Source organism: Podarcis muralis, chromosome 3 (assembly GCF_964188315.1).
Source record: "Podarcis muralis chromosome 3, rPodMur119.hap1.1, whole genome shotgun sequence".
In the NCBI taxonomy this organism is placed as follows: Eukaryota; Metazoa; Chordata; class Lepidosauria; order Squamata; family Lacertidae; genus Podarcis; species Podarcis muralis.
Genome location: NC_135657.1, coordinates 28,798,823 through 28,811,103, shown reverse-complemented (window position 1 = coordinate 28,811,103; position 12,281 = coordinate 28,798,823). Strand labels below are relative to the sequence as shown.

At 47.4% G+C, this 12,281-nt stretch overlaps 1 protein-coding gene across 1 annotated transcript in view; it reads right to left on the bottom strand.

The window, feature by feature from the left end:
- TGFB2 (transforming growth factor beta 2) overlaps positions 1-2,775 on the bottom strand; it is an 84,494-nt gene extending 81,719 nt beyond the window's left edge. The window contains exon 1 of the mRNA XM_028724620.2: positions 995-2,775. Within this exon, the coding sequence (XP_028580453.1) occupies positions 995-1,340 (346 nt within the window). The 5' untranslated portion in view covers positions 1,341-2,775. The remainder of the gene's footprint in view (positions 1-994) is intronic.
- Positions 2,776-12,281: the final 9,506 nt, after the last annotated feature.

The window sequence follows — 12,281 nt, the reverse complement described above, 5'->3', positions numbered from 1 at the left end:
GGCAGGTGATAAGAAAAGAGCTGAGAGAATACTTTTGGGGTGGGTGGGGGGTGGGCTTTAACAAAGTAAACTAATCCTATTAAGGGGAAAGTTTGTTGACCCAGGTGTTGGCCAAATACTAAGGGGAAACATACAGGGGTTGCTGGCTGGCTAGGGGCAGGCAAAGACTGGATGGAGAGCATCCAGGGAGAACAGATTGAGAAGCCACTGTTCCCACCCAAAGTGGGGGCGGAGGGGAGGGCTTTGAAAAATAAACAGAGGGAATTTGAGGATGAGAACAGATAAGGAGGCTTATTAATGTATCTGGCATCGGAAGGCACCAGGCACTGCCAAAAACGATGGGAGTGAGGCAGGAGGATTGCCAGATGTCCCCTTCTTTTCGAAGGGTGATTCCCGGGTGCTTAGATTCCAAAATGAGAGGTGCCAGAGACAAAGATTAGGTGGGAGTCGCACAGTATTCCCAGGAAGCCCTAAACTCTGGATCTCAGATTTGCTGTCCAGTAGAGAGGCAAAGGAAAAGCACTCTGCACATGCTCTGGAGAATCCCCTTCTAGAGACTATGTGTCATGTGCCAGGACTGAGGTCCCACACAGAAAAACAGGGGGGGGGGTGATCCCCAAGACACAAGAGCACAGGATCTCAACATAAACCCCAGCGAGGATCCCAGATTTCAGTTCATTAGACCTCCCTCTGGTGCAAAGGTGGTTCATTCACCTGCCCTCTCCGTATCTCGTCTCCACCCCAGCATCACAGAACCAGATCTGGAAAAATATTTAAAATGCAAAAATATTTACAATTGGGAGGGGCTTCGGTATTCTTAGAGGCAACCCCAAATTTTATTTCATTCTTGGGCAGCTGTACCCCTGGGCTGTGCTTAAACAGTCAGGACAGCCTATATTATTTTCTAGAGATTTTGATCTTAGCAAGGCTCGCTCTGACCGCGTGCGCGTTTTTCTGCCCCCAAACAGCCGCAGGCGCGCGCATTCGCACTTACTTGCGGACTGGAAAGTAGGCTGCATGTCTACTTTGTAAACCTCTTTGGCGTAATACTCCTCGTCGCTCCTCTCCTTCTCGCAAGTAGCTGCCCTGTGGTTCGCCTTCTCCTGCAACAGGTCCCTGGTGCTGTTGTAGATCGAGATGACCTCCGGAGGAACCTCCTCGGGCTCCGGGTACTCTTCCGGAGGGCTGTTGAGTTTCAGTTTGCTCAGGATCTGCCCCCGGATCGCTTCGATCCTCTTGCGCATAAACTGATCCATGTCGAGGGTGCTGCACGTCGACAGGGCGAAGGCCACCGTGGCCAGATCCAAGGTGAGGAAGACGCTCCAAAGGTAGCAGTGCATTTTTAGGAAGGTTGAGAGAGAAAGCACCAAAAAGCACGTTTTCTCACTCTTCACCTTCTCACCTACCCCCCAAAAAGTGACCGGTTCCCCCCTCCCCCCTCCTTGCTTATGTGGACGCGTGAGAATAAGGCTGATAATTTATATATATATTATAGATTTTGGAGAGAAGGGAGGAATGCAACAGATCGCTAGTCCAAACAGTAGCTTGCACCGGATTTCTGGCCTCTAAAATGCTGGGATTTGGGTCGCACGATTGCGAGCAGCCGTGGCGTTGCAGCAGAAGCAGCAAGTTCAACCCGGCAGTCACTTCTTATTAAAAACTGCAACAGGTTGATGAGCGGTTTTTCTTTTTTCGAAAATAGCTGCAACAGGTTGCAAAGATTTTCTTTTTAAGCAGGTTGTTACCACCACAGCAAACAGATTGCAAATCAGCAACGCTAGCTGCGCTTCCGCCAGGAAGGGGGGAAAAAGAGGGGCGATACTGATAATAAAAAACCCCGAAAGAAAATAATAATAATAATAATAATCACGTCAATAGTTTCTTAGAGAGCTGAAGAGGTTTGGGCGGGTGGAGAGAAAGAGAGAGGCAACTGGCCACCAATTCAACTGCGGGCTTCCGAGACGCGGATCTCCGGCTTCCCACGAGCTCTCGCGCTCCTCAAGTGAGATGGCACCGGCTGGTAGTCGGAGGGAAGCCCGTCCAGGGGGGATGCCGCCCCCCGGTCCTCCTCCTCCTCCTCCTCCTGCCGGAGACAGTCCGCAGCTCCCCCTTTGGCCGAGGGGCCGGCGCCCCAGCGCGCTGGGAGGCGGCAAGCGCCCACGTGTGTGCGTGTTTGTTTGGATGCGTGTGCGCGCACGCCGGGGGAGCAGCCGAGCCGTGCCAGGGGCGCGCGGCCGGGCGCCTTAAGGTGGCTGCGCCGGGTTCCCCGCTGTCTCCTGCACCCGCGTGGAGTTGCTCCTCCTTTTCCCCGGGCCCGCGGGCTGCTCCTCTCGCTGCTGCTCCTGCTGCTCCCCAAGCAGCCAGCTAGTCTCCCTCTTCTCCTCTGGCTACTTCTGGCTGCCCGACTTTTCCAGGAGCTCCCTCCTCTCCCACAATTAAAAAACAAAAGGAGAGAAGAAGGAGGAAAACCCAAGACACAGTCAAGCGAGCTGAGCTGCTCCTTCCCCAACCTCTTTCTTTTTTCCTTTCGAGTGGACTGCAAGAGTTGGAGTCTTCCAGGCAGCCTCTCTTCTTCTCCTCCTCCTCCTTTGCTTGGCACCTTCCTCCCCCGAGTAGGTGCTTTCTTGCTGCTGCCCAGGACTTCTTCCTCCCCGGCTTGAAGCGCAGCCCCAGGTCCGCCCCTCTCGCCGCTCCTGCCCTAGCGAGAGAGAGACCCTTTCGCCGGCCGAGAGCAACATCGCGGGCTTGGGCCGGCAGAGGGAGAATTTATAAGGGCTGCCCGCACCGCGTGTGCGCGCGTGTGCTTGGCCTCCCCGGCGAGGTGACGCGCGGGGGTTGCCGGCGGAGGCGGCAGCGGAAGATTCCTCCGCCGTCGCTTTCTGTCACTGGTGGGGCCAAGGCGCCCCTCGACCCCGGGGCCAGGGAAGGCGACGGGGAGCCCCGTCCACGGCCAAGGGAAAAGAAGTTTCCTTGGGCCAGGCGAGCTCTCAGCTTCAAGATTTCCTCCTTTATGGAGAGAAAGGGCACACTATTTCACGCGTCTTGAAATGAAGGAATCCGGTGAGATTTAAGGAGCCCCTACTTTTAAAGCCAGCTTCGAAAAGATAAGAGAGACTACGCAAAAAGTTGGTTTCCACCAGGGGTGCCAACTTGGGGGGGGGGGTGTCAGGTAAGCCCCGCCCTGCATAATTGGACACGTGCATGCACACCATTTAAATGGCAAAGCCCATCAACTTTGGAGGGGGTGTAGCCCTCTCAAATATTTTTTTGGGAGGCGCCAAAGGGGCCTCAGCCCTTAGGAGTTGGCTCATGTGGTTCCCACCTCTTTTTGCCATCTGAAGGAGCCATATACCGTGGTACCTCGGGTTAAGAACTTAATTTGTTCTGGAGGTCCGTTCTTAACCTGAAATTGTTCTTAACCTGAAGACCACTTTAGCTAATGGGGCCTCCCGCTGCCACCATGCGATTTCTGTTCTCATCCTGAAGCAAAGTTCTTAACCCAAGGTGCTATTTCTGGGATAGTGGAGTCTGTAACCTGAAGCGTCTGTAACCCAAGGTACCTCTGTATACGACATAAAATATGTCTCTCCCGCATCTGTTTCTAGAGCCACCGCAGGTGCTACAACCTTCCAACAAATTGACCTCACCTCTCCATTGGCTCCCAGGCAGACGGATGCCAACGAGGAACAATGAGCTGTTTGGGACTTTATTCAGAATTACACACATACAAACAGTGCTTGGGTAGTTATTGCGCAGTAGGATCCCAATAAAGGTCTTCCCTCCAGATGTTTTTGCCTGCAGCTCCCATTAGCTCTAGCCAGCACAGCTGTTCTGACTGGGGATGGTATGGTGGGTTGTTCCAAAACATCTGGAGGGCACCAGGTATGGGAAGGTTGGCATAGCATGTAAACCGTTTTCACTTCTTCATAGTCAAGGCTGTGGAACTCATTCCCCCAGGAGGCAGTGATGGCCACCAACTTGAATGGGATGAAAAGAAGTTTAGACAAATTCATGGAGGAGAGGGCTATCGGTGGCCACTAGCCAGGATGACTACGCTCTACCTAGAGACAGCAATGCTTCCAAATACCATTTCCTGGAAACCACAGAAGGGGAAAGGGCTCTTGTGCTCATGTTCTGCTCACTGGTTTTCCATAGGCATCTGGTTGGTCACTGAGAACAGGATGCTGGACTAGATGGGCAACTGGCCAGAGCAAGCAAGCTATTCTTATGTTCTTATATTGGTTTGGTTTCATTTGTAGAGGGGGGGGGGTTGGGGGTGTTACAGCTTGCCCCAAGTATAAATGCAATAAGGTCCATCAGTTACTAAATGCTTACAAACTTCCTAATGTCACGGGAGATCTCTTCACATGAACAATGTCTGCAAATGGTTGCTACCTGGAATAAATATAGATTTATCATCCAACAACATCTGAAGGATCACAGCTTCCCCTTACCGGACATATGTCCTGATCATCACTTACAGACCACTTGATGGCACACAAGGAAGAATTTAAATGCAAGATAGGATAGAGAATCACATGGAAACATTCCAGCTCGCTGCACTTTATGGTTCAAAGCAGGGAATTCAAGTCCCCCCGTCAAACCGAGGGATAAAAGGAAGAGCAAGCAAATCATCCATGCAGACACAAAAGGCTGGCATATTGTGGCTGTAAACCATCGTGAATCCCCTACTCCTGCTACAACTACAGAGGGTCTGTGCATGAATTAGGCCTGTGAATCAGCGTGGCTGTTGACCTCTTCCTAAACATAGAATCCAGAGCAATTATTTGTTATCTTTGGCAGAATCCTAAATATCTCAGCACTCAGAAATAGCAGCCGAAGTTTAGTCATACGGCCATACTTCTTGCATGACAAGAATCCCGCAGTAGCTTGATTTGGTAAGATAACGTCAAGCCATAGGTGATCTCTTGTAGACTTAAGTGAACCCTAAAAATATAGACCCTTCAGAAAGTGAGGACAGCACAAATGGCCCGTACATGAACATGCACAGGTATATACTCTACATATTACAGTGGTACCTCGGGTTAAGTACTTAATTAATTCCGGAGGTCCGTTCTTAACCCGAAACTGTTCTTAACCTGAAGCACCACTTTAGCTAATGGGGCCTCCTGCTGCCGCCATGCCGCTGGAGCACGATTTCTGTTCTCATCCTGAAGCAATGTTCTTAACCCGAGGTACTATTTATGGGTTAGCGGAGTCTGTATCCTGAAGCGTATCTAACCCAAGGTACCACTGTATATCACAAACATGATGGGCGCAAGCCTAAGTGCCCAATCCTGTACTATGTGTATAACTACAAAGAATCCTGAGGTACATCTCAAGACTAGCAGATTTACAGTCGGGGTGCCAACTTGAATAAAATATTGGGGGGGGGTCAAGTAAGCCCTGCCCTGCGTAATCAATCACATAACATGGAGCACGGACACCATTTGAATGGCAATGCCCATCAACTTGGGGGGGAGCAGCCCACTCAAATATTTTATTGGGGGCCCCAAAGACCTCTCAGCCCTTAGGAGATGGCTCCTTAGGAGTTGACTGCTAGAATGAGTTTCACTCGCTTCTACATTTCTATCAGGAAATTATATGCAAAGATCTCGTTCCTTTGTAACTAATACAAGTTTGACAAAAGAGGAAAGAACTCTTGACATGAAGGCTGACATGACATTTTTCAGTTTGGATGATGCCTGAATGCAGGCTTTGATGTCCTGAAAGCAAATGCCTCCCGGGACAGCATAAGTATCCTCAAACTAAGCCCACCGTTGCATTGCAATATGTTCCCCAATTAAGCAGTTAGCGGCAAAGCATTTGCCTTCCTTTAATTTCACTTTCCTTTCGCTTGTTTGTGTTACATTTAGGCCGAAGCAGGCCCCAAAAGAAGTCTGGGGCTTGACTTTAATACATTTCTGAACTCTACATTCTGGAAAGAGATGTACTTTTCTAAAGTCAACTTCCTAACATACATATTCCACCACAGGCATGTGAATACAATGGTGTCCTTTTCCACATACTTCTATTATTATTATTATTCTCTCACTCTCTCATGACAAAAATAGGGACACCTGGAAAGTTACTTTCTTGAGCATAAGGATCTTCTGTTTCCTGTTAACTTAAAAATTAAGTGATCTAGATTTTTAAAAACAATCTTGTGGTTTCTTTTTACATTGTTAAGTGCAAATGCACTATGTAAGACGTAAAGGTAAGACTCCTTCTGCATCTGCTGACGACCAAGTCATTACATAAGAAGGCTGGCTATGTTTCTTACACTAAAGACCATTGTTGGAGGAAAAATATGTTTTGGAATTTAAGAGGTAATTTTCATGCGCTGCACAATGACAACAAGCGTCAGAGAGTTGCACAATTTCCCTTCTCTGTGGCAAGGTAGTTACAGTCCTAAGGCAGATTGAAGTCTTATTCAAAAAAAACTTTAATTTGTGTTCTTTCTCTCTCACTCTCTCTCCAAGTTGTAGGCTGGGACTAAGATGGTTCTTGTAAACAGTTGAAAGAAGGCTCCCCCCAACAAATACAATTTTAGAACACAAAACCCTCATTGTAATGACATAAGATGAAATTTGGCAGCAATGTGGAAGCCTTCCCAATCATTGCCTGTGACGCTGTGTTGTCATCCTCATGACCATTCTAACCGCTTAATTCTAAACAATGGACCACCTGCCAACAGCTTCAAGTGAGGGAGGTGAAAGTTTGTCTAGGAAAAGCTTCACACTGGCTTTAGGTATGGAAACTGAATAGTGGAAAACCTCACAAGGAAGAAATCCTCTCTTTGCCAGTCTTAAAAGGCAGAAGATCCACTTGGCAGGGCCTGTGAGAGATAATCTGCTGCCCCGGGGCAAAGGATAAACTGGGACTCCACATCCTGCATACAGAAACTGACAAAACGGGGAGTGAAATCTTACTTGAACACTGGTAATGGGGCAACATAGCTGAGGGCACCAGGCTAGCTTGGTCCTACAGGGCAGACCATGTGGTATAAACCAGGCATGGGGTACGTTTGGCCCTTCAGATGCTGCTAAACTAGAACCTCCATAATTCCCAGCCGTTGACCATGCTGGAAGTTGTAGTCCAGCAAATTCTGGAGAAGCAAAGCTCCCACACCCGGTACAAACAAAACTGGCCACACCTGCCATAAGCTCTGCTCCGCACTGCTGCCTGAGGAGGCTGCCTTACTCTGCCTAATGATAGAGCCAGCTCTAGGCAATTCAAGAGCACAGTGTGGTTCAGGGGAAAGCAGAGAAGAAGAGACATGACAGAGGCCAGGCTGATTCAGATATGCTGCCTCAGCAGCTTACAGCAAGCTGGCATAGTAGGCAATGGAACCAGCATTTCTCTCATGGCAATAATAGCTTTGCCTTCTCAGCAGCACATCTCTCATCTAAAAAGAGGCACATCTAGGACCTCTTTCATATATCCTTTTTTTTAAAAAAACAACCCAAAACCAAACCTGTCATATAAATCAGTATTTTCACTTTCATTCAGCTGTTCGGCTTATTCGGTTTAGAATCCTGAGAGATTGTTCTATAGCATTCCCAAATTAATCCACCTTTAAAATAAAGTGGCAAACAGCTGCAAAGGCCACCCAAGCTTATAGTTGGCTCTCAGCTGTCCCTCGTTCAAACCTCACATTTACTCCAGGCTCCAGGACTTTGGTAGAGCTACTTTTACGGCCTGCAAACCAGTTTGCATGTGGAGCACAAGAGCCAAGGAACGAAAGTAAGAAAATGCACATTGAGCAGGTGCAGAGTCAGCAGATTTTGCTAAACGTGGAAAGTGACTTGAAATCTGGGGTTTTCGTAGCCCCCCTGTTGTTTAGTTGTTTAGTCATGTCCGACTCTTTGTGACCCCATGGACCAGAGCACGCCAGGCACTCCTGTCTTCCACTGCCTCCCGCAGTTTGGTCAAACTCATGCTGGTAGCTTCGAGAACATTATCCAACCATTTCGTCCCTAGTGCCAATATTTCGGAATATATTGATGCGATTTTAGAAACCACTGACCACCCTCATCTACAACCTACAAGTCACTTCACCCAGTGACCTAGCATGCCTTGGGCTTGAAGAAAGTGCCCCAAAATAGCTATAAAGACTCAACCTCCTGATCTATGTATTTCTCAGAAACTCAGGTGCCACAAGAGGGGCCAAACCTCTTTATTTATGAAGAGACAAATGAAGCCCAGGTACCTACCTCCCCACGGACAATAGTTGTAGGAAATATTTGTTTTTAGATGGTAGCCTGGGAGACTTCAGCTGTGAAAAACGAAGGGTGGTTCCTATGAAGCAGTTCATAAAAGGGCTTCGGGCTGCACAATGGAATATCTCTACCTTTCCCACACACTGCTATATATATTTTAGGGGTCCCCCAACCCTTGAGAGCTGATGGCAGGGGTGTAAGGAGAGGGAGGGGATCATTGCTCTAATGAATCTCCTTCACTGGATACTACTCTTTAAGTATTTGGAAATGTAGGGAAGTTGATAGTTCTCACATGCTGTTATCTCCCGTCCTCAAAAAACTACCCCTTGTCCTATCTTAACCTATTGGCCTCTTGCCTCCCTTTCCTTTGTGTCAAATTTTAGATTTTAGACTGTAAGCTTCTCAGAACAGGGACCTATCCTTTTCTGGTCCAAAACATGAGAACATTACTGTATCCTTATTTACTAAATGTTTGTGTGGCCAGCATTTAGTTCTCTGGGCATCTCACAGAATACGGCCTATTAAATGCCAATTCAACAGGTACAGCAGGCACAATAAAATATTGGGGGGGGGGGGAGGGGGGGAGAGAGAATATTTAGTTTTCCACAAATAGATCTCACATTAATGAGAGTTTCCTCAGGAGGTGATAATGAACAGTGTAAGGAAGGCAGGATTATTTTTGCAGTACAACATATAATTTGCTGTTTTAAAATATTTATTTAATTTATAAGGTAAAGGTAAAGGTACCCCTGCCCGTACGGGCCAGTCTTGACAGACTCTAGGGTTGTGCGCCCATCTCACTCAAGAGGCCGGGGGCCAGCGCTGTCCGGAGACACTTTCCGGGTCCGTGGCCAGCGTGACAAAGCTGCATCTGGCGAGCCAGCGCAGCACACGGAAACGCCGTTTACCTTCCCGCCAGTAAGCGGTCCCTATTTATCTACTTGCACCCGGGGGTGCTTTCGAACTGCTAGGTTGGCAGGCGCTGGGACTGAACAACGGGAGCGCACCCCGCCGCGGGGATTCGAACCGCTGACCTTTCAATCGGCAAGCCCTAGGCGCTGAGGCTTTTACCCACAGCGCCACCCACATCCCCATTTAATTTATATACCACCCTTTATCCGAAGATCTCATGGCGGTGAACAACATTTAAAACATTTAATTTACAAAGCATATGAATAATAATACCAAAAATTAAAACAATCACGGAAAAATGGTAGCAGCCTTTTTAAAGGCCATAGATTGTTGGGTAAAGAGGAATGTTTTCGCCTGACATCTAATGATGCTAGGCGAGCCTCTCTGGGGAGAGCATTCTACAAATGAGGAGCCACCATAGAAAATACCCGTCCTCATGTTGTCATTCTCCAAAACACTTGGGGGACACACAGATAAGGGCCTCAGATGACAAGTGCAGGGTCTGGGCGGTTCATATGGGGAGAGGCAGTCCTTAAGGTACTGTGGTCCTCAGCCCTATTTAGAAGTGTCAAGATGTGGTTGAAATTTATGATGATTAAAAAATCTTTCATCATGTCCATTCTTCTGAGAGCACAACATAAAACAGTGGTGTCACTGTAATATGACTAGAGTTAAATAATACAGCTTTTAAATAAATCAATCAATCTGAGATTTAATTGGGGGAAATGCAAAGCAGATTTGAACAATTTTTCCCCCATTTATAGTGTAGGTGCAACAACGTTCAAGCTTACTAGTTTCAAACATTAGACATTTCTGATAAGAGTTTAAGAAGCTTGTAACTTCCACCTTGACTTCCATCATGGAAGAAAGGCAGTTCTATAGATGTAATTACATTAAAAATAAATACCATAGGTTGAACTGGCATATTTCCCTAGCTTCAAATGCAGAAAGGACAAAATGATTGAAGGTATCATTACTGGCAGAATGATTTGATTAATCAAGGAAGTAGAATAATTTGGCAGAGGAAACTGCTGAGCCAGGTTTGCACAAATGCAACCTCAGTATCAGGAACTATTTTAACCAGTCACTCCCAATGCAACATATATTGCTTTATTACATCTCAACAACGTTTTAGATTTCCCCCGAACCTACTTTCAGGGGCGAACAAAGTACTCCCACCTGAGGCATCCCTGCTACCCACATGGATGCAGTAAAAAATAATATGTAGCCGGGCACATCCAGGCACAGTTCAGCCTCCTGATGGCAACTCTTGTGGTTGCAATGCACTGTAAAAGCTCTCCTAGACCGCAGGCATCATTGCCGGGCCGCATACTGGGAGAGTTCAGATTATCATTTCCCATCTTAACAAGCCAAGATATGAACAAGCATTTTGGCCAACCTTGCAGCCCTTTCGCTCCTCCCTTTATGGCGGGAGCAGACAAACCAAGGCTGTCTTCCATTAACTAGAGTTTCCCGTTTCACTCAAACTGGGGAGCCGCGGTTAACAGCTCTGGAACAAGCCAGGATGTTAAGCCAACTTCAAATCATGGCTTAACCTCCTGGCATATTCCAGTGATGTTAAACCCTAGTTAACAAAATGGGAAACTGTAGTTAATGGGAGACTTGGTTGGTTGGTGGTACAAAAACCACATGCATAGCCAAAAGGATCATTACTATCTTGGCTTAGTAAAGTGAAATAAGGTCATCTCCCATGGCTCAATGCCTTGGAAAAGTTACACTGGACCACAGGCATCATTGCCGGGTCACATAATACGATTGTAAGTCTGGGCAAAACTGATGACAAACCACGTTGCATTGTATGGAAATGCTTTTGACTCTGTGCTCTGGCCCCAAAACATCCTTCATTGTTCGTTTAAATTAGCCAGCGTTTATGCAAACATCCAGTGAATTATTGCTGCAGCCTAAACCACTGAGCCTCTTGGGCTTGCCGATCAGAAGGTTGGCAGTTCGAATCCCCGCAACGGGGGGAGCTCCCGTTGCTCAGTCCCAGCTCCTGCCCACCTAGCAATTCGAAAGCACATCAAAGTGCAAGTAGATAAATAGGTACCGCTCCGGCGGGAAGGTAAACGGCGTTTCCATGCACTGCTCTGGTTCGCCAGAAGCGGCTTAGTCATGCTGGCCACATGACCCAGAAGCTGTATGCCGGCTCCCTCGGCCAATAAAGCGAGATGAGCGCCGCAACCCCAGAGTCGGCCACGACTGGACCTAATGGTCAGGGGTCCCTTGCACAAGCAGCCAAGTATTTAGTTTTTTTATCAACAGGTCTACATGTGGGAAACAGTGAAGAGACCAAAAGCTATCCTTATCTATGCTTCATCAAAAACTGAATGGCCAACAATCCCCAACTGGGTCTATACATGTCTTCTAAAGAAAATGTTCAGATCCCAAATGGTCTTCATTTGGCTTTCTTTAATTCTTCTGCTCCCTGCTGTTGACATAACATTCACATTTACTGTCACCAACCATGCATGCTATCTGGCTGGAAAATCTAACTACTTGAATAACATGACTTGCAGGGAGAAGCAAATTAATCTAAATTACACTTTGCCATTTGGATAACTTTATTAGGATGATGAAAGCAGGTTAATTAGGAGGAGGAATGGCCTGGAATTCAGATGATTGCATCATGGCTGAAAGATTCTTAAAAAACATAAACAAAACAAAAAACGAATGGCTGAAAGGAGTAAAATAATTAAGATTTATTCACAGCCTTTCAGGAGCTGAAAAAGCAATGCAAAGAGTCAATTACTGGTCTCAAGCTGGCTCAGTACAGGAACACCAGGACTGATTTCATGATGTGTCACGGCAACAGACAAACGCAAGATGAAAAAGGAAGTGGCCCCCACATCCCACCAGGTGTTGGACACGGACATGGGATGTCTGGGTCTAAATCAGGGATGGCGAGCGTTTTCCAGTCAGAGGTGGCAGTCAGCCATGGGCAGCCATCAAGCGGCAAAAATGGGCTGGGATGGCAGATGCCACCACTGTCTTTGTACAATTCTCTGCATCCCAGTCACACAGGAGCCAGAGGCTCACAGACACACATCCCTCTCTACCTTCATTTTCCACCCTGCTCCAAATCCATAGTCAGCCGTAGCCTTATTTGTAATGGTTTCAGCACCTTGC